We start from the raw sequence: 23,009 nt of genomic DNA, 5'->3' as shown, positions 1-23,009 counted from the left end.
AATATGATGCAGTGATGTCTTCTTTTGGTCACACAAAATCGTTTGAAGGAAACATTTTGTCAAACTAGAAAAAGTCAAAGTTCTGAAGAAACTTTGTGTGTTTGCTAAATCTGTGTCTGGCAAGGCATTACAGGTCACAAATAAGTCTATGCAAGAATCTAAGTTAGGGTAGCCTGAACACTTTCAAATTAGTTTTCTTTAAAAAAAAATTAATAGTTACAAAGTTACAGCGTTTACTAGGGACACAACTGTTTTTGTTGTCGCATAAACACTCCAAACAGCCGACCCAACCACTCGGAGGCGTCCGCATGGTCCTAAAGAAAAGCATCACATTCCAATGATAAAAATGCAATTTCAGAATGTGAGGGAGGACATGCCCCCCCCCCCCCCCCCCGTCCTCAGTGAAAGTTGCGGCCCTGGCGTTTACTCTAATATGCATACTCATGCAAATTAAAATAATCGAAAGTCTAGGTTTATTGCAAGTGGGAATAGTCTATTCTGTCGAGTTGGATTGGTGTTATATCTTACAGTACATGACCTATATTCGGTATCATTATAAGTAGGCTATCTGCAACTTTAATATGCTGTGATCTGTAATCATTGTCAAATACTTTCCATGTATGCAAATGCATGCACATGTTAAGGTTTACAGTAATTAAGTAATATCATGGTGTTTCCTGAAGTTGGTTTGGCGTTTCTAGCCTGAATGGTTAAGAAGGAAGTGGCACTTTGGATGTCATGGTCGCCCTTGACTCACATGCCAATTATGCAAATGTTTAAGGGTTCTAATTCCCAAATTATTAAAAAATATCAAAAATCTGAACGGAGGCAACATCATTTACACTAGACTAGACATTTTGAAGTTTCACATTTTAAAGATGATTTTTTATTCAGTTAATTAATATGAATCCATGAAGTGTTTCTATCTTCCTGAAGTTGTTTTTGTGTTTCTAGCTTAAATGGTTAGTAGTATTTTGAATGTCTACCCATTGACTCCCATGTTGTTAATTGGGCCTAACATAATCCAAAACAAACTGCAAATGCATCTAACAAGTTTGTAGAGTCACAAGCTTGATGTAGTCATTGCGTACAATGAATATGAGACCAAATACTAAACGTACACTAAAGTGCTTTCATTTCCAACCGGTAAAATAGATATGTATGAATATACCCTAAAATAAAAGCTGACATTATGTACTGTCGCCTAATACGAAACATTCTCTCATATCTAAAATGCTGGAATATAGAGCCAAATTGAAAATGTTTGCTTCACTATCCAAATGCATATGGAGGGGAGTGTATGAGTTAAGATTATTTACAGTCAAAGTAGGATATCCTGAAACAGCATGACAAAACAAAACTGCAATTAGAGATTTTTTTAATACCTAGAATTATGCTTTTTGTTAAAATGTGAAGGCACCCAATACTGATTGAAACACTCTGTTTGAGATGATTCACAATACAGTAGTGTCTAGAAGCCAGTTTATGTTGGGGCCAGAGGGCCAGCAGGAGTTCCACACTGTTTAGTCTAACCTACCCAAAAGTCACATACAAGAGTAATTTGGTACTGTAGGGAGCTGTTTCAACAACCCTATAATTCATCTGAACCTGTCAATCCTGCAGCAAGACCGACATCACAGAGCCTCTGTGTTACCATCCAATTGTAAATAAAAACAAAATTAACATGTAAATGACATATCAGATGTATTTGAATTTTTTCTTTTTTTTCATGATACGTCTTTAAATTATTTTAAAGGATTTTGTAAAATAACATACACCCATTTCATCAAGTCTATAGATGATCTCACGTATATATTTCCTTCAACGGAACAGACAACAATCGTGTTTCTCCCCCAAAATTTGCCTTTTAATAAGAAAAACAGTAATCATTCAAATCACAACATTCAAACCATGAACAACAACCTCACAATATGTACATAAACATACTTTTCCAAGTCCGAAAAGCAACGTAGTTTAAATAAGTCTTTAAAAACTAAAATACAAGAAATAAAAACAGTATTTCTGACCTGAAACTCATGGTTTATATTTCAAAAAGTGTTCCTTCGGTGAATATTCAGTTATTGGTCCTCCATTATCAGAACATCTTGAAAGGCACTTTGAAGATGAGGGTTGCAACATAAAGCTCAATGTTGCTTTGACATTGTTCCAATTCTAATTGGCCATTTGCAGTAAAAAAAAAAAAAAAAGGTCATTATATAGCATTGTTGTAACATACACTATCAGGGCCACCCCAGCTGTGCAAAATGGTGGGAACTCTTGTGCAAAGTACTGTATGTAAATAGTCCTCTTACTGCATTTTCATTCAACTCCTATCTTAGTAACTGACATTCCATGGCTCCTCTCCCTCCTAACCCTTGGTATGGTGTGTAATATAATGTGAAGCCATTCCAAAATATCCTATGCCATGAAGAGCTGTGGAACAGCAGGCTCTCATCATTGATAATGAAAGGGTCCTCTGAAAAAAATCATGTTTTAAAAACAGACAAACAAAGCTGAAATTAGATCTACCACAGTTTTATCCCTTTTTAAACAGACTTCATTTGTTTTCCTTAAAATGGATATCTGGTAAAAAGATTCCAAGAAATGGCTCTCTTATCAGTTAAAATGGATATCTGGTAAAAAGAATCCAAGAAATGGCTCTCTTATCAGTAAAAACAACAGCCTTCCACCACTTGTAAAAATGAACCATGGCAGCTCATTTGTGTTCACGGATGTGTATTTGAAGAGATTAAAACAGCATGTTATGAATAGGAATGAAGCATCATGCTCTAAAACACAACAAGAATTCCCTGTAATGCAGTAACAACTGCCTCGAAGCAGTAACCTGAACCTTTTCTCACTCCCACAATCCCTCAAATTGTTTCATGTCACATTTGTTTTGTAACTTGTCTATACAGCACTGTACAAGATATATTAATTTTCTTCCCTTCATAAATAAATGCACATCTCCTTTCCCCCACTCCGTCTATTTACAATGTGGACAACCCAAGTAGTCCTGCTTGTCTGTTGAACAAACTAAAACCCAGTTTGAAATAGTGTAAAAATTGCAAAAAAAATGGCAAAGGGGGGACATGACTTCGGTGTGAATTTATGAATGTATCAGTTTAAAGACCTTCTGATGAATGGGTGTCTATCCAGCACTGGGTTTTACCTTTGTCTTCTACTTCATGTAACTGCAGGGTTTCCCTGATCAACTGTGTATTCAGCTCTGCTAAATGCTATTTCGTCCCTTTGGCCCCTCGTGAGTAGACTTTCAATGGCAGCCATCTTACACTTTGGGATTTCAAGGCTGCTAAAAGTCCTTGTCAGCACCACTTGGCTGTGGTCCAGAGGCCTCCATGTTAGGAGGCATTGAGGACCGACCGGCTGTAGAGGGTTTGGTAGTAGGCCCCAGAGTCCATGACCGAGGGTCCTGCGCTGTCGTAGATCTGCTTGGCTGCTATCGGAGAGGAGGAGGCGTAGCCATTGTAGGCCATCACCTGGTCCTGGTACGTCTTCAGATCCATCTTCTGCTCATTGGACATGAGGTTGGTGATGGAGAAGGGGTGGTTGAAGTTGTAGTGGGGATCCATGGCCTTGTGAGGGTCGTTCTGCAGGTCCAGATTATGCATGGCGCTCGGGAGGAGATGGGGGCTGCCTCCCATGACCTGGGAGTGGAGGAGAGGGGTGGAGGAGGGCAAGGAGGAGGTGATTGCCACAGGGGTGCTCTGGACGTGGGACTGGGGCTGTTGGGGGCAGTCCAGCTGGACCATGCTCCTCTGCTGCAGCTCCTCTGAGGAGGAACCAGGGTGCGAGTTGTCAGAGTGAGCCGAGTCGGCCCCCTCTGAGCCCCCCGCTGGGCTGTGCTCCTCCATCAGGCTGTCTCCATGGCCCCCTTTCACCGAGCCTCCCTCCTGGGTCTTGCCAGACTTCTTCGCAGCCTTCTCTTGATCGATCTTGAAGCGCTTCTGGCGGCGCAGGTAGCAGCCGTTCTCAAACATGTTGCCTGAGTTGGGGTGCAGGGCCCAGTAGGAGCCTTTGCCGGGCTTGTCGGGCGAGCGGGCCACCTTGACGAAGCAGTCGTTGAAGGACAGCGAGTGGCGGATGGAGTTCTGCCAGCGCTGCTGGTTCTCGCGGTAGTAGGGGAACAGGTCCATTATCCACTGGTAGATCTCATTGAGGGTGAGCATCTTGCTGCCGGACTGCTGAATGGCCATGGTGATGAGGGAGATGTAGGAGTAAGGTGGCTTGGCGTGGGTCAGTGAGCGGCGGTAGGGCTTGGGCACCTCCTTGGCCCGGTTGAGGGAGGTGGGAGAGGGGTAGCTCAGCTGGCTCATGGGCTGGCCCATGTTCTGGTAGTGGGAGAGGGAGCCCAGGGAAGGGCCTGGGGAGCCCAGCTGGGAGAGAGAGCTGGGGTTGAGGGATGAAGTCACCGGGGACAGGTTCATATGGTTGGCTCCTCCGCCCATGGACGCCAGTTGACTGTTGAGCCCAGAGCTGCCATAGCCCATGTTCATGGTGGCTGGAGAACCAGCTGGGTTCAGGTTGATGTAGCTGTTGATGGTGCTCATTGAACTCATTGAATTCATGGCAGTGGGAGAGGCATACATCTGAAAACAAAACAGAAAATAGTTGACTTAGTCATTTAGAAACAAAAAATATAGATAAGTCGGTTTAGACAATAAATAATGTAATTAATTTGTTGTGTCCAAAAGCCTGTACTAATGGAAAGCATCAATGGACAATGATACCATTCGTGCGAAAGGGACATGGATTTCACATATCATTGTTAAACCTGAAAATGCGTAACATGCGCGTCATGGATTCTTTCCCTTTCATTTAGTAGTTCTCACTCGTCACTACTAAGTGCTACTAAACCAAGGCAAATAAAACAAACTTTTTAAGAAACGTTCCAAAATATCTGACCATCCGCTAGCAGTGTTATAATTCGCTTATAAAAAGGAGCACACAGCCGTAAACTACATAATCATCAAAGTATCCTAATATTTATTTGAGAGCATATAATGTTGATTAAAGACAGGATTTAATTTGCCTTTAATTTAATCACGAATTTCTTGGGGGAAATGTATCGTTTATTTCAACTCTCGGAGGTAGCCAACCTTAATCAAATTGACGGATCATTTAATTTGAGATGCTTTATCATTCACATAATTTGCATATTTAAATGGTATAGTCCATAAGTGTTAGTATAAACAGACTAGGCAATTCATTTAAAAAAATAAGATAGATTTTATGTAAACAGGCCTCTAAATGTCACATATACAATTTCAACAGGTCGCTCAAGGACAAATTGAGCCAAATCCTATCACATCAGTGTTATATGTTGAATTGTAAAATTCTAACAATACTAAATCAAAGATAAGAAGTTGCAGCCACATTTCTGGAGTGAAAAATATCAAAATCAATCCAATGTGTTAGTAAAATACTGAGCTTTCGATTCAATAACTTCCTTTTAAGAAACTCTAGAATAGACTTTAAAGAAACAAATATCCAGCATCCACACAGCCCATATGGTAAACTTATATAGAAAAATGTGTTTTTACCTCACTGGCTTCGCTGTAGAAGGCATTCCACTCTGGCAGTTCATGAGACTCCATCTTCACTGAGCTCAACATCCCAAATACAACTTTTTATAGTAAGAAAATATATTTGAGCGAATGAAAGACAGCAAATCCTCGTTTGAGTTTATAATAGCTTTGAGTCTCTGCTCAAAATTCAGGACTCCAGCAAAAGGAGTAAAATTTTAATCCAAGATAACGAAAGAGTTCCACTGACTAGATAGAAGACTAAAATAAAAATAAACAAGAACAAAAAAAACAATGCTTCCTCGGGCTATGAGTGGGTCTTCAGTGAAATGTCAATATTTATTCGTCGATTTATCAATCATCCATCGTTTCATAATCAAGAGTAACAGGTTATTTATCTAAAGCGGACGTGCTCTTTGGGGAACGCTAGATCCGTATGAAGTCCGCAGAATGCTCCTGTGCAAGCCCCGGTCCGTGTGCGTGAGTCAATGTGCTGTGGGCAAGTAGAGTAAAAGTTGGACGTGCCTTCTTAAAAACTCAGGTAAGGTCCCGCCCCATAAGGACATTTGAATATCGTCCAAGGCAATTTGAATATCGTAAAAAGACGTCTCTTGCCCCCTGGTGAGGGTGTATATTGGCCCGGGACAGACACATCCATTACAATTGCAAGCATGCATCCTCCATTTCTTGTCTAAAAACTGCTGCTTAACCGTCTCTGGATGCAGACACTGATTGTAGGCTATTTTCATCGTTTATTTTACACCACAATTATAACCTCATAAGTAATTTATGGATTTAAATAATTAGAATATGAATTTATAAAGGATTGCTTAACACTGAGTCGTCTTCTGATTGACTTCAATTCGCAGTCAAACTGACGATCAATATGTAACTCAATGGAAATTAAAGACCTTTATTTGGCTCTCATTTTAATAGACTCGACCAAAGAGAATATTAGCTTAATAGGTCAAGATCTGAAATGAAGGAGGTTTATTGCAGGCCTTGATGAGGTATTGATGTGGACAGGGGTATAATCTCACGGGTTAAGGTCATCAGTGGGAGGTCTGATAAGGGAGCCTGAGGTGACTGACCAGTGGGTGAGCTGTTAATTCCCGCGACAATCACTTCTCTGGAGCTCTAACGGCTATATGGAGGATGATTAGTTGCTGGGGAACTTGACTTCTCAGAAACACGTTGGTTCCCAACTCCCATAGCCTCGTTATAGGTCTGCAAAGTTTTAGACCAATTGAAGGCCACATGAACGAAAATGTGTATTATACGTGTGCAATGTTAAGGTAAATGAAGTGAAGAATATATTGGCAAACCAAAATAATGAAAAACAAATAATGTAGACCTAATCCAATGTGTAATGTAGGACTATCCTTGGCCTGATTCAGAATACACATCTCGTTGTCAAGCGCAGACAGTAAAATCTGAATGTCAATGCATTTCTTAATTACCATGAATAGAGCCGTAATGATGCGCATAGGTGGTCAACAGGATTAGTTGAGAAAAGCGCTAAGGAAATACGCAGCAAGGAGACGTCGCGTTCAGCGCAATACGTAGAAATTGCTTACTTCGGGAGACTTTGGTTTTTAAAATAATTGAATGAATGAAAAACCACAAAAGTATTAAAAAGTTTCAAAACAACAGATTTCGTTTATTTAGTCATCTTTTTGATTTCACAGTAATATAAGCAAGACTATAGGAAAGCATGATCTCGATCAGGCCTAATGGTCTGAACACTTCCAACGATTTGCGCCTTTTTGCAAAACGTTGTCAGGTCGATTAACACATTCAATGGGATAACACATGGCTGTCTGTAATGATAGTAATTAAGCTTTATAGAACAATGCTTTCCTAACCAAGTACAAACCTACATGATTAAAGTATCTATAAGCAACACATTTTTAGCACTGATTTGAACAATTATATTCAGGCATGGGCCGAAATTTAATTGAACTGTTTCCCATGGCCAAATACACATAGCTAAACTCAATTGTATTGAATCGAAAACCAGCTATTTCGATAGATATAGATAACCCGTCCAAAAATGATTCTACAATATGGAGAGCTTTGGAGGAACATGCTGCGCGCGCTGAAACGCATTTGAGTAATGAGCAGAGAACTACTTCCTCATTAATCCGTTGCCTTTAAATGGTCAATTCCCCCATCACAGATCCCTACATCCTCCTGCAGGTCGGCTGCTTCTAATGCCAATGTGACTGACAGTAGATCGTTCATTAACATCTCAACGAATAGCTTTAATGAGTTGACACTAATAGAGGAAGCCAGAGATTTCAATATGCTTTCTAGTGGGGGGAGTTATGATTGAGATTCAATATCTGGCAATATCTTGGTAGGCGGCGTTGTACAATTAGGCTAACCTTCAAGCGTCTTTAAAGAAGTGTATGCCTACAGTAAAATACATTGAGAAACAAATGTCTCCATCATTACATAAAATAACACATTATCTAAGTGAAATTATGGCCGATGTCAAATACGACGCCATCTAATTGATGAATCGGTAACTGCCATTTCCCTCCAATATAGACGACTGCCTAGATTTTTTTTAGTAGTTCACAACACATCTCTAAAGTCAAGATCTGCACAGGTTAACGTGCGCCATCTACTGGACATAGCAAGACAATGACCATAGAGCGTTTCATTGCAACACAGTATAAAACCGTGGTAGTATATATATATTTTTTATTTTTTATTTATGTACGCTTCAATTTTTTTGTCAATTACGTAGAAGCTTCAAGAGAAATAACAAATAAAATGTGACATTTATATCCAATGAACAAAACAAATTATATGAAACGAAACTGAAAGTTTAAATAGAGTTGGAATACAAGATTTACCCTTAAACTGTGTTGAGATAAGCAACTACAAAAACAGAGTCCATGGCAGACAGGACCATAAAGGACCAGAATAATAGAAAGGCCGGCACAAGACAATCCAAAACAATCCTTACTAATTTAGGGGCCAAATACAAAAGTCCATAGACTTATATGGATTTTTAAAAAGTGCTTTCAGACAGAGGACGCCATTAAAGGCACTTGAGGAAAGTTGCATGAACATATCAGTGCTTTTGTGGGAAATTCATTTTTTGTTGTATGGGCTACATTTGAATTACAGTATCCTATTTTAGATAAGAAATAGGCCTAGGCCTAATTTTAGTACTAAATACACTTTCAGATACAACCACTAGTGTACAATACGTATGTTTGTACAGTATACATTCATGCCCATGTGATCAGCAATGGCTTGATGCATTGTCCTAATTGAATTTCATATTAACACATGCACATGCTAGGGTATTGATTGGCAGCAGCTTTGCAAATTGATAATTCAATTCATATATTATTTTTGGTGACAAACATTAAAGGTTAAGGAAAACCTGACAGGGAAGTATTTTGATATACATGTATATATTATCTTTTAAACAATTAAAATAGTTAAGTTCATAGGTAAAACAGAGCATTAAATTGGGATATGATAGAAGTTATTTTTAAAAAATCCTAATTTCACGAGGATCACGTGAAACAAACCTTGAATCTCAGTCAATATAGAAAAAACCTTTGACTTTACATGAATAGTACATTCCTTTAAATTAAACATCATAAAGTACACAATATTAGTTTAATCTCTACACCCTCTACCACTTCAGTTAACAAGAACCATTTCACCCACTATTTCCCTGGCACATACTGAAATAATAAAGACATTTAACACATAAATGATAAGATTAGTTTTGAAATATACAGTACTTACAGAAAGTCTACACCCCCTTGAACATTTTCCACATTTTGTTGCGTTACAAAGTGGGATTGAAATTGATTTCATTGTCATTTTTCATCAACAATCTACACAAAAGTAGAAGATTTTTAAAAAGATTCTTCAAGCCCTGTCAAGGTGTTGGGGATCATGGCTAGACAGCAATTTTCAAGTATTGCCGTAGATTTTCAAGCAGATTTAAGTCAAAACTGCAACTTGGTCACATTCACTGTCTTCTTGGTAAGCAACTCCAGTGGGGATGTGGCTTTGTGTTGTAGGTTATTGTCTTTCTGAAATGGTGAATTCCTCTCCTAGTGTCTGGTGTACAAGCAGACTGAAGCAGGTTTCCTCGAGAATTTTGCCCGTGCTTAGCTCCATCACATTTAGTTTCTTCCTGAAAACCTCCCCAGTCTTTGCCTGGGTCAAGCTTCTGAACTAATTTAGGCTTGCCTAAACAAAAAAGGGTGAATACTTATACTTTTATTTATTTTTTATTTTTATTTTTTTATACAACGACTATATTTTAGTTATTTTATTTGTAAACACATTTTGTTTTCTTCACTTTGACATTATGGAGTATTTTCTGTAGATCAATGGCAAAACAAATTACAATTAAATCTATTACAATCCTACTTTGTAACGCAAACAACATTTGAAAAAAGTTCAAGGTGGTGTAGACCTTCTATAGGCACTGTACATTTACATTAGCATGAATCTTTGGTTTCTATGCATGTGTTTAGGCTACTCAGTGGTACACACCACAAGCTGTGTTGTCTCAAAACTATAGATTGCACATCTATTACCATGGAGAAAGATTGTCTTGCATTCTACATTCAGTATAAAATAGAGGTATCCATCCCATTTCATACATGCGGGATAAAGCACCTTTGTTGGGCACTGTGGAAGCCATGTTACTGTGTCGCGTAGCACTGAAAGTCCCCGCTACGGTCTTATAAAATCGATGGCGCGACATTAACTGCTGCTGGTTTGAGGTTTCAACAAAGAGCAAACAATTCGCTCCGTGACAGTCAGCGTCAGTTTTTTACGTAAAGCGCAAATGTGACGCAAAACAAAACAGTTCTAGTCTGTATGTTGCTGTAACATTTCGTGACGTCATCACTCGTTCACATTGCCACTCGAATATCTGTTAGAAAGATGTTCAAGGAAACAGAAAACAGCAGCCCTAAAATCACCTAGAACAGAGGCTAGACGAAGTTCATACTTCTCAACCATGGTCCACTGGTTTATAAAGTCAGTGACAAATACTAGTGACCAATACTAATGTAGATAAATTGATGTTTGAGGGACAAAGGTGTGAATTAGGTATTAGAGGTGAGCTGGGGCTGGGGGTATCGTCACCCCCTAACCAACCAGACAGTGATATGGTAGTGTAAAGCCTGCCCCATGCAGGTGGAGGTGTATGATGATTGGCTGTGAGTTGGGGAGAACCTGGCGGATTGCTGTGGTGATTGGCTGTGAGGTGTGGAGAATCTGTTCAGATTGTCGTTATCTGTCTGCAGGCTGCAGCTCCACTCAGGTGTCAACAGCCTTCTGTCCAGACAGACATCACACAAACAAACAGATGAATAAATGGTAGGCTGACCATATTCAGTGACAATTTAGGCTACATATCTTATATTATACTGTATCATAAAGCATAGGATATATTACCTATAAGCATGTCACAAACACTACATTAGCCTATGGCCTAGCTACATAGAGAATACTTTGGCCTAAAGACTGATTCCAAGACAACAAACTCAAAGGAAACCAAGATGTAGTGAAATTGCATCTTACAGTCAGCTGTCCCAGAGGATTTAGGGGTCGCGCTCCTTCTTCACCTTGACATCTCCAGCCAGGATGGTAACGATCTCTCCCTGCATGAAGGCCCAGGGCACGTTGGAGCCTACCAGGGGACACCTCTCTCCACTGGGGCAGAACACCTCGCTGCCGGCCCCCCGGCTCCGGATGAAGTCTCTGGTGCATGGGAAGCAGAACTTATGGGCCGCAACCGAGGGGCACTGGACAAAGTGAGTGTCTTCCAAGCGCTCGTGGCAGATGGTGCAGCAGAGAGGGGGACCAGAGGAGCTGGAGGGGTCCCCTGCTCCCTGGTCCGAGGCCCCAGCCAGAGGGAGAGCTGCTGTGGTTCCCCCTGCAGAGTTGCTGGCTCCCTGGGGTTCCCCATTCCTGGAGGCCAGGCGCCGCTGCTGCCCCGCAGGGCATGCTGCCATGGGGCTGCTGCTGCTCTGTCTCACTGCCAAGGAGGAGTGGCCCAGGCCTCCACCACTACTGCTGCTGCTAGGGGCCTCTCTGGGTGACTGGCCGGCGGCTGCACCTGCGTTGTCAGCCACGCTCATCAGTGCTGTGATGGGGGAGGGATCGCTGCTGTGGGAATGGGAGGCTGAGCCCTCCTGGTGAGGAGGTGGCTGGCTAGCGCTGGGGAAGGAGGAGGCAGCTAGGTGGATAGCCATTCCCGGGTACATCCCCATGGGCCAATGCTGCCGGAGCTGCTCCTCTGTGGTCACCACCTCTCCACCCTGGGGCTCTGGGGAAGCCTTCCTCCGGCGCCCGCGGACTGGCGGTGCCGAGCGGGACATGTGACACAGCGCTGTGGGCAGCATGGAGCAGCTGGCGTCCAGGTAGGGCTGGGGGAGAACGTCAGGGCCGGGGGTGTCCTTAAAGGCCCGTACCGCATCACTCAGCAGCTCAGAGAGCAGTCGCCAGTCCCCCGCGCCATACCTTTTCTCGTACTCCACATACTTCAGGCCCGAGTTGACCACCTTGCTCCCAGAGTCTCTCTGGCTGTCGTGGAACATCTGCTTGACCAGCGCCGCCAGGCTGGAGAACATGTTCCCCGAGCCGCACGGGTACTCCGCAAAGATCTTCAGCTCAAAGTCCAGCGTCAGCTTGGCATCGAAGGCAAAGATCCGTCCCACCAGGCTGTGGTCCTTCTTGAAGCGCACGTTGAAGGGGGTACAGCCGGAGAGGGTGAGCAGGGCCCCTCGTACAGCCTTGGGTCGGCCGGCCCAGTCGTCTGCTCGGTTCCGTACACTCTCCGACAGCTCGGCCAGAGCCTCTGCGTTCCTCTGCTTCTCCCTCAGCTCCTTCTCAAACTCAGGGCTCAGGAAGGAGGCCACACCCATGCCCATGCTCAGCTGCCTCTTGGTGATCTCGTTCAGCATGGAGGCAGAGAGGGTGAGGGGGGTTCCCCCGACTCTGGCATTTAAACCGGGCACAGCTGCTAGCAACCCGTGCGGAGCCCCCACAAGGCCTTGTGTCATTAAATTGGGCGGAACGGTACACACCATGGGTCGTCTGGCGTTGATAGGGCTCTGTCCACTGAGTTCTTGTTGTGGGCCCCCGTCATCTATTCTGTGCAGACCGTTGGGGATCCGTGCTGGGGCTCCGTAGTCCCCTCTTCCCCTTTCAAAGCATTCAGGAAGTGGCCTGCCACCCTCCATCGGTCCATCTCTCCCACCTGGGCCATGTTTAGTGGGCTGGGGACACGGGGACCTGTCATCCTGCATAACATGAGTTATTTTCAACTGCCTTGCCGTCTCTATGAGGAATTCAATACGGTCCGTACCTTCATAATTCACACAGCCTCGGCAGACAGTCTCGCTAAAGTCCCAGATCATAGCCCATGGCATCTTAGGCAAATCGCAAAGGTAGCAACACCACTGCCGCCTTGAATATGACTGGGAGGAGGACATATTTGATAGGCCCTTTTATATCTTTCTTGCTTTCTGAGGTCCTGATTAAACAGATGCAACGTTAGGTTTCAATAGGTCAGAAATAATCGCCGCTTCTGTTACTTCTCAAATACCTTAACAAATATGATACACTTTCTGTATTAAACACACAAAAAGTTGTGTTTACTCCATTTCGGCCGCCTGTGCACATGAGTGTTTATACTAGAAGACTGTCTTTGCTGGAACTTACACAACGCCGTGCTAATGGTGCATTCTGGGATTTGTTGTTTTCGTTCCGGAGGGCCTTCGTGAGTATGTGCTTCGTGACCAGCATCAGTTGCGTCTAAAAAGCGAATACAGCCTTCACACAGACCATGGTTTATATTAATCAACACTCTATGTAAAATAAGATATATTTACAAAGGTACCGATATGCGCATCTCGCGCAGCCCAGATCATCGCGAACCGAGCTAGCTTTAGTGTATCCAGGTCAAAGGTACTATATATTTTTTTGTAACAAAACATGTTGATGCAGACATGCGCTTTTAGTTAGACTAAGTTAAATGTAGCCATTTATCAGTACTCCGAGATCATGCCAAAAGAGGTATCTTCATCAAGCGATGATTCAAGTGACACGGAGGAGGTTCCGCAAAAACGGAGAAAGCAGGGTAAGTATTTTTCTAGCTTAACTAGCTAATTTAGCTAATGTTAGCCACTTCAATCAACCCCATCAAAGCTGACTGCCAGATATCTAGTAAATCCTGTTAGGAATCAAACGTGAAATGCTGTAATGGGCAGACAGCATTGTGCATTCAATGCTGATTTCCAAAACACACACAGAGTATGTTCACTTAGCTAGCTATCTAGCTAACAACAATAACTATGTCTCCCCTCAGCTTCAAGGTATCAGTGTCCAGCTGATTTTGTGGCATTTGCCCACAAACCCTGTGCCAGTACCCTCATCGAAAGGCTTCGTGATGACAACACAGAATTATGGCTAATCAAAGCTCCCAGCCTGTTTCAACCCGGACAGATAGGCAACCCCTCTTTCCATTTATTTGAATTATCATAGAAGCGGCATGATTCACTTCTAATAACAGACGGGGAAATATCTAACAAAGTCCTCAGCATTTCTCTGTCTGTTATTAGAAGTGAGTCACTGTCCACTTCCATTGCTTTACACCCACATTGTCTACATCTGGTGTGCCTCTTAGCACACTGTCTGACTGTCATCTCTCTCTCCCCCCTCCCAGTTTCAGCAGTCTGAAGATGCCTCTGTCTGGGCTGCAGACCATGCAGGCCCCTGCCCAGCAGGCGCGTGGCAGTGGTGGGAATGCCGGGCAGATCTACAGCGTGCTGGGTGGGCCCTCTGGTGCCGCGGACCTCCACCTCCTCACCAGCCACCCGCCAGAGGCTCGACTCGGTGGTCTGTGCCCCGGCCTTCAGCGGCCTCCTCAACATCTGTGAGAGCTACGGCGACTGCAGCACCAACCAGACCACCATAGCCATCCCAGCCACCCCGGCCCCCACCGTGCCCCCGGGGCTCCGCCAGCGCTTCCAGCCTTTCGGAAGCAGGACCCCCACCCTCTCCAGACTGATGGCGGATACACCGGATACTCTGCTGCCGTCTTCACGAGAGACGCCTCTCAGGGTCACACTGGACCCGGGGGAGGAGAGGAAGAGCAAGAAGAAGAGGAAAGACAAACTTATAAAGACTGAGGAGGAGGAGGAGGAGGTGGTCAGGGTGAAGCAGGAGCTGCTAGACATGAGCCCAGAGGAGTCCTATGAACTTCCTGGGCAGGAAGCTGAACTCTCAGAGGAGAAGAGGAGGAGGAGGAGGAGGAGGAAGAAGAAGAAGAAAAAGAAGGATAAAGACAGAGGAGAGGCAGAGGGTACTGTAGATTCATCTTTTAATGTAATTAAACAAGAGGTGGAAGTAAAAGTTGAACCAATGGACAGTTCCTATGGTGACGTTGAAGATTCTGGAAAAAAGAAAAAGATAAAGAAAAACTAGCGTGACGATGACGAGTCTGTTGTTTTTACCGTCATCGGGTTTTGTGAAGTTATGCTATGATATAATTGTATTATTCAATTAAGCACTTCAAAAAATAATGATTATGCTACTGTACTGTCATTTGGATTTTTGGGGGGGAAATGTTATTGTCTAATAAAACCTAGACAGTAACACATACCAGTGTTCAGACTTGTGCCCCTTTATTCACACTGAACAAAAATCTAAACGCAACATGTAAAGTGTTGGTCCCATGTTTCATGAGCTGAAATGAAAGATCCCTGACATTATCCATACGCATCAAAAGCTAATTTTTCTCATTTTGTGCCCAAATTTGTTTACATCCCTGTTAGTGAGCATTTCTCCTTTGCCAAGATAATCCATCCGCCTGACAAGTATGGAATATCAAGAAGCTGATTAAACAGCATTATCATTACACAGGAGCAGCTTGTGCTGGGGACAATAAAAGGCCTCTCAAATGTGCAGTTTAGTCACACAACACAATGCCACAGATTTCGCAGTATTGAGTGAGTGTGCAATTGGCATGCTGACTGCTGGAATTGAATGTTCATGTCTACTAAAAGCTGCTTTCAACATTGATTTAGAGAATTTGGCATCATGTCCAACCGCAGACTACGTGTAACCACGCCAGCCCAGGATCTCAACATCCGGCTTCTTCACCCGCGGAATCATCTGAGACCAGCCAACCGGACAGCTGATGAAACTGGGTTTGCACAACCAAAGAATTTCTGCACATACTGTCAGAAACGGTCTCAGAGAAGCTCAACTGCATGCTCGTCATCCTCACCAGGGTCTTGACCTGACTGCAGTTAAACGTCGTAACTGACTTCAGTGGGCAAATGCTCACCTTCAATGGCCACTGGCACACTGGAGAAGTGCTCTTTACGGATGAATCACGGTTTTAACTGTACCGGGCAGATGACATGCAGCGTGTGTGGGCGAGCGGTTTGCTGATGTCCACGTTATAAACAGAGTGCCCCATGGTGGCGGTGGGGTTATGGTACGGGCAGGCATAAGCTACAGACAACGAACATAATTGCCTTTTATCGATGGCAATTTGAATGCACAGAGATACCGTGACGAGATCCTGAGGCCCATTGTCGTGCCATTCATCCGCTGCCATCACCTCATGTTTCAGCATAATAATGCACAGCCCCATGTCACAAGGATCTGTACACAATTCCTGGAAGCTGAAAATGTCCCAGTTCTTCCATGGTCTGCATACTCACCAGACATGTCACTCATTGGGCATGTTTGGGATGCTCTGGATCCGCCAATATCCAGCATCTTCACACAGCTATTGAGGAGAAGTGGGACAACATTCCACATGCCACAATTAACAACCGGGTCAACTCTATGCAAAGGAGATGTATCACGCTGCATGAGGCAAATGGTGGGCACAGCTGATACTGACTGGTTTTCTGATCCACACCCCTTACCTTTTGTTTAAAGGTGTCTGTGACCAACAGGTGCATATCTGTATTCCCAGTCATGTGAAATCCATAGATTAGGGCCTAATGAATTAATTTCAATTGACTGATTTCTTTATATGAACTGTAATTCAGTAAAACCTTTGACATTTTTGCATGTTGCGTTGATATTTTTCTTCGTTGTAGTTAATTTACCCTCAATGTTGCCATTAACTATTGAATCTGCTGCAGTCCTGCAGTACTCTTGCTCCACAGGCAGATGGTGCTGTGGTTCTTCTCTCGTCACCGGACACAGATGCGGTAGGTTGCCTCTCAGCCTGCTCTTACTCTGCACTGGAGTATGGTCCTGTTTTCTAATGAGTTCAGAGACACCTCTGGTGCTATCCAACTCAATGTCTCTACTTTCCTCCCACTACACCACCCCCTGCATGTATGCCTCACTTACACACTGCAAGGCTGTGCATTTCCTTCTTTTTTCTGACACTTTACTGTATTTTTTAAAGTTGCGTGTGGCTTTGTGAGTGAATTATGAGCCGTGAACAAAATAATGTTGAATAGGCCACATATCCAATTAAATTCTTAAATTATTTTATTTTGTACATGAATAATAATACAAAACTTGCATGGAAGTTCTGGTCATCAGAATTCTTTCTTGGTTCTTGATGCTCAGAGAGTATCTCAAAGACAACAGCTGCTATTTTATAACTGGTATGGAGGTCATAGAACTTTGATGTTGGATCAAACCTTATGCGAGATGTCTATGTATTCTCACAGATACGTGCAATGTGTGTGTGTTTGGGATCTGCTTCAGGTATGGTGTTGCAGATAACTTGGCTCCTAGCTAGTGGGTTACACAACAGGAAAACAGCAGAACATTGACACCTGTTCTGTGGGTGTCTCCTACACCACCGCTACTCACCTTTGCCGTCTCACGGGCTAACATGTTTCACCATGACTGGTTATTTGTCCGTTTCCATTTGACCCACTTGAGGAGAGCAGTCGTTGTCCTCCAGCAACAAAACAAGATGGACACTATCATTCTGGTGCTTGTGTCTTCCTCCACATTGTGCACACGGTCATTATTGTTCAGTGGATTAGCCATAGGGTCACCAGGCCAAGTCACAGCTGGGACAATGAGGCCCTGAAGTGAAGCACCTGGATGTGAAACAGAAATCTAGTAGAACTCTATGTTCTCGTCTATCTCTATGCGTTGATGTATTGGTTAATGGGGATAGTTTTGCTATAGGCGCAGCAGGTTGCTTGAACAGTAAGTGCTGTCTGGCAAAGCAGATGAATAATTGAATGCAGTCTGAAGTTTAGATACAACGTGTCCAGACTACAGAGCAGGATTGGGCCCTGCGCGCCCCAACCGATGCAAATTTGGGTGGAGGGAGAGGGGAGCGACTTGTGGGGGTAATGCATTGGAGAACCAATCTCGCCTGCTGTACCCACCCCCTCCTTCTCTCCCCCCCCCCCCCCCCCCCCTTCCCTCCTCCCTCCCTATCACTGCAGCGATTCCCTCTCCCCCGACTCCCTCTGTACTGCTCTCCTTTTCAACCAGCGCGCTCCAGCTAGCCTGCTGCAATGTGAGGGTTTCCATGGCAACGCAGACCTGCCAAAGACCATGGTGCTCTGCTCTGTGGCGATGGAGAGAGAAAGAGAGAGGGATTCGGCTCATCAATGTATTATATGTGAGCTCCACCACTTCGGGCATGCTAAGATTGCTGTCTCGGAAAGCTGCAGTCCCCCTCTGCTTTCCTCTCTGTCCTTTTCTTTGCAAGCCTATAACACTCAGCATTTGACGGAGATTAAAGTGCATGGATCGATGCAGAGAGAAATGGTCCATTGGTTTAAGGATGACAGTGAAATTGGTCTGTGTTTCTTAAATGCAATGAGAATTGGCATTGCGTTCTGGCGTTGTTTGCCCTTTGATGAATAAGTGCCTCCCTGACATTGCTTTGGCTGCAGCAGAGCGCCTCCAAAACAAGTCCTACCACACCAGCAACTTCATTGCATACTAATGCCTTGACATGACGCACACTCAGCCCTCCCATTCATAGAGCAGAAATATGTCATTGAACCGAATAGGCTAAGGCCGCCTCTGCAGTATAGAGGAAACACAATACAGAAGTACTGATACGTAATATTTGAAAGTGTTGAATGCACATTGTCTTCTGAATTAAAAGACGTTCTGTCAATGGAGACTAACCTTGTACCGTTAATCAGGTGTATGAGGGTTTGGGAAGCTGTCGATGATGATGTTTGGGGTCTTTTGTCGTCTCCTGGGCTTTCTGTTAATTTGAATGGGCTCCCCTTGTCTGCTTCTTTTCTGTTGAATGTTACTTGAAGAACTGAATACCATGAACATACTGTACCTATTAATGCTTGAGGGAAAAGTGTTCAGCATAAATGGCTATCAAATGTAAATGAATGTGTAGATAATTGATCGGTGTAGATAAATTTATTGAAAAAACAAGTATTTACATTTGATTAGCCATTCAAATGAACAAACCTTCAAAGGGGGAATGGTCTGCACTGAGGAAAATATGTTGCTATGCACTAACAGACAAGTCAAATCAGATGTATGCTGTGAAAGCAGCCCGAGCTGTCTTTGCAGCCAGTCTCCATGACAACCTCAATGCTATTTCCCTCATTGTTGCCTTGGACTAGCGTTAGATATGCTGAAAGCGTTTCTTGGACCCTAATTCGTAAAAGCCTGGAAGTCCTTCTTTGGGCTTGCATGTATTCATAGTCGTCATTCCCAGGTGGCAGTTTAGACTTTTGGAGGAACAAGACAGCAGAGAGAGACAGCAGTCCCTCGGGGAGAGAAAAGTCCTTGCTTTGACCTTCACAGTAGCAGGGAAGAAGGAGCAGTGAGCAGTTCAAACATCCCTGTAGCCCATACACTGGAGACTAAGACACCTAGAAATCAACCTTGGTGGTATTACATTGTCTGCATGCTGTACAGTGCCACTACACACTGTGACATTAGCCATATGATACTGCAGAACATACACTCCTTCAAGCCAACGTGTGAACTATTTCCATATTAGCGCCATCGAAACGTTTGTCACTTGAATTTGTTCATATGTATGGTACGGAATGGAATGTGTATATGTACTGTACACCTTAAGACACATTATGGCATAAAATATACATAATATTGGTGGGATGTTCAAACATTCAGTAAATATTGAATATGGGCAGTAATGTGGGTTACTTTTGTTCGAGAATGACACCGTTGACTTGAGTTCAGTGAAATATATCACATAACTACAGTCCATTGTTACCGTAATTCCTCCTTTATTCAGAGTGGACTGCACAGCTGATCTGTTTGTACAGCTGGACAAGCTGTGCAGGTTAAGTGCTTTGCTCAAGGGCAGAGCAGCACTTTCTTCTCCTGGGACTTCACATGGACCAGATGACACCATACCTTAGTCCTTAAGAATGCACCAACTCACTGTCTCTAATGCAGTCTGACATTGGCATTATTTGCGATCTTTCAAGGCTTCATAGGGTCTCATTTAACAGAAGGAATCAAACCTACATTGTTAGCAAAAATGTGTACGATACTATTTAATTTATCACGTCATATACAGCCCTAAAAAATGTTGTTCTATTTAGAATCACAATATCCTTATGTTTAGCAGCATAGCTAATTCAACCTCGTATGAAGGTTCAATGTGTTTTAGCAGTGTAGCTAATTCATCCTTGTATACATTGTCATACCAGCTCAGTGTGTTTAGTAGTGGATGAGGTTTGTTTGTGTTTGTTGTTGACAGTTTTGTCTCTTTGTGTGGTCTGGGGGACCGTTGTCAGAGGCCAGGTTTCAGGGGCCAGGGTGCTTGATGAGGAGCACGTAACCTGTCGAGGAGGGCCACCGCTGCCCCTGCCAACCCTGCTGTGCACCCATCTGCCGCTGGGCAGCAATATGCCCACATGGTTCCGTCTGTCCAGTAGCTCACCCCACATACACACACACGTACATATCTTCACCCACCGTCTCCATGTTGTTTTAGGGGTGAACTAGATAAATGGGGAAGCGGAGGAGGAAAATGGGTCACGGGTGCTTTATATACCTCCTCCATGTGTATGGTTTAACCTTCAAGTGCTTGCTGCTGTCGCTGGAACGGTGGACGGGCATTTTATATGACTCAAAGTGGAAACCCTAGAGTGTGATCCACTGACAAATATGGCAGAGGCTTTTTCCTCCAGCCATGTTCAGTATTACAGTATGCATGAAGCTTGAACCAGAAGTTTTGGTTCAGAATAGTATCACATTTTAATTAAGTGGGTCAAGATTGCAGTTGGCTAATTTTTTCCCTTAAATAATCACTGATTAGTCATGGATATTAACATATTAGTGGTCCTACAATCAGAGAGTACTCCATACATTTTAGTATGATAGTAGCAGAAATGTATCTAGGCTGAAACTGGACTTTCTCACATTATGAGTTCTCAGAAAGCAGGCTCCATAATCTGAGTTATGTAAAACAGGATTATGTCTACTGCAAGTATTACATAAATAACCCTGTCATTCTAAATTCTCTGTGTGATGTTCATCCATTATTTTGTATCCCTGGGCAATACACAGGTGACCCTTCAATCCTCAGCCTTAAAAGTCAGTTCAGTTTTTAATTTATCTATTTTTATAAGTTATATTTTGCTGCCAGATGTCAATTATCTAACCATTATGTTTCGTCTTGGTCTCCGGGGGAATAAATAGCAGTCGTTTAATTTTCCTGCCCACTTTATCTGATTTGATTAGTCGGACTTATTGAATGGCCATAAAGCCTGTAACTTGGATGGGTTCAATCTAAAGGGCTAGTATTATTTGTGTCCTACTTAATATATCTAGTCTATGACCTTCCCCAGTTGAATAATATCTTGCCTCATGTACTTTATTCAACCTTTACCTTCTTGTCCCTGTGTGCCTGCTCTGTGTGCCTGCTCAAGTTAAAGTAGCAGCTCCTTACCCATCAGCCCATGGAGTAAAATGCACACAACTGCCTCAGTCTGTCTGAAACTGGGCCAAGTCATTTTGAGCTCCCCTGGCTTCTCCCTAATGGTTCATTGGCATGCTGCAGAATCTTCCATCTGCGGCCTTCTAAGTGTCAGGCCAGGGCTCCTTAGAAAGGTCAAATATGTTTGTGTTTCTGGAGGCCCGAAAAAGACTAATGTGTGCCTCTAGGGTTAAAGCGATCCTTTGAAAGTCTCCGGGTGGCAGGTGTACAGTATACGTCTGTAGCAGGACATGAAGCCAGACGTCAGGTGATGAGTGGTCGGTTGGTGTCGAAGGACTTTGAATTTCACCATGCAGTCTGTATCGACCAGTGTAGAGTACCTAATAGTACCCTGTAGTCTCTGTAAGGAAATCACAGTGTTGCACCTCTGTGATCGATTAGCAAGCCCTGGCTGGAACTCATTATCCTAAGCAAATGGGTGAGTCAGTGTACATTTAATATTCCTGGCTGTTTTGATTTGTAATTGTTCAAATGAGCTGTATAACACAAATTGCTGGAACAATGACTATACATGGTACAGCTATGGTTGATAATCAATTATGTGAGCATTTATAAAGTACAGAATATGCGGCTCCGTTTGGGTAATTTAATGAAACAAAGTATCGTATACAAAGACAGTTCAGGACCGTACAAGCATTAAGATACCAAAGCTATTGAAAGGACTGAAATGAATGATGGCATTGTCGCTTCCCTCTACCAAATGAAAACGTTTGTTTCGTGCTAATTACCTGATGTCATTACAGAGTGTTCCTTTGTCCATTGGTATCATGGCTGTTCAGATTTCCTGCAGGTACTACATGCCAAATAATTTCAGATGGGCTCATTAATAAAACACACACACACACACAGAGTATCATCGGTTGGAAAATTATATGCACCCAAAAACCATTCTCATTATGCAAATCCACTTTCAATCGACCCAGGCTCAGAATTCTATTGGTATGCTGTATGTACTGTCACCCACTTCATTTCCCTGTAGGATCATGTTGATACTAACCACACAGAGACAGTTCACATATAGGATACTGGAATAATACAGCAGGCACTGCTTAGGCTTCCCTTGTATACCGTAGAAAATGTATTTATTAAAGCATATGCTCAAGAACTGAAAAACAACAACTGCAAGATTGCAGAACATATCATGTACCATAAAATTGATAAAGGAATCACTGTACACGCTACAGTGTTTTAAAATCACAGCTTTTGCATCGCAATTTAAATGTATTTATTCTCATTTGTATTTATACACATAATAATCAAACATTCATGACATTTAAAATACTTTTTGGAATAGTTAAGAATGAAATGTGTTTCTTATTTTAAACTTAATCTGTAATGTTGGTTAGAAATATCACAACAGCTAAAAATGTAAAATAAAAACATACAAAAACGTACAATCATTGTTCAGTATTTTGCTTATCTGACTGGCATAAATTATTAAATCAATTTGATTTAAAGACAATTATCAACCAGATGGAATACATTTTGGTCTGTGGAATAAATGC

The 23,009-nt window shown here is 43.0% G+C and overlaps 2 protein-coding genes and 1 pseudogene across 3 annotated transcripts; 1 reads left to right on the top strand and 2 right to left on the bottom strand.

Moving 5' to 3' along the window:
- Window positions 1–1,361: 1,361 nt before the first annotated feature.
- Window positions 1,362–6,066, bottom strand: LOC120018384 (hepatocyte nuclear factor 3-beta-like). The gene is made up of 2 exons (XM_038961554.1): window positions 5,565–6,066; window positions 1,362–4,610 (listed from the first exon to the last, which is right to left on the bottom strand). Exons 1-2 carry the CDS (start codon window positions 5,634–5,636, stop codon window positions 3,363–3,365), a joined length of 1,320 nt encoding a protein of 439 aa, XP_038817482.1. The 5' UTR covers window positions 5,637–6,066; the 3' UTR covers window positions 1,362–3,362.
- Window positions 6,067–7,161: 1,095 nt separating this feature from the next.
- LOC120018382 (interferon regulatory factor 2-binding protein 1-like) lies at window positions 7,162–13,452 on the bottom strand. 2 transcript variants are annotated; one of them, XM_038961552.1, is made up of 2 exons: window positions 11,124–13,452; window positions 7,162–10,874 (listed from the first exon to the last, which is right to left on the bottom strand). In XM_038961552.1, the coding sequence occupies exon 1, from the start codon at window positions 13,037–13,039 to the stop codon at window positions 11,144–11,146; it is 1,896 nt and encodes a 631-aa protein (XP_038817480.1). In that variant the 5' UTR covers window positions 13,040–13,452; the 3' UTR covers window positions 7,162–10,874; window positions 11,124–11,143. The 2 variants fall into 2 exon arrangements, with proteins under 2 accessions (XP_038817480.1, XP_038817479.1); XM_038961551.1 differs by having other exon boundaries at window positions 7,162–10,877; window positions 11,124–13,451.
- Window positions 13,294–15,207, top strand: LOC120018383 (annotated as a pseudogene).
- Window positions 15,208–23,009: the final 7,802 nt, after the last annotated feature.

Source organism: Salvelinus namaycush, chromosome 23, assembly GCF_016432855.1.
Source record: "Salvelinus namaycush isolate Seneca chromosome 23, SaNama_1.0, whole genome shotgun sequence".
NCBI lineage: Eukaryota > Metazoa > Chordata > Actinopteri > Salmoniformes > Salmonidae > Salvelinus > Salvelinus namaycush.
Note: the sequence above shows the minus strand (reverse complement) of the source record. Positions and strands in the feature narration are given on the sequence as shown.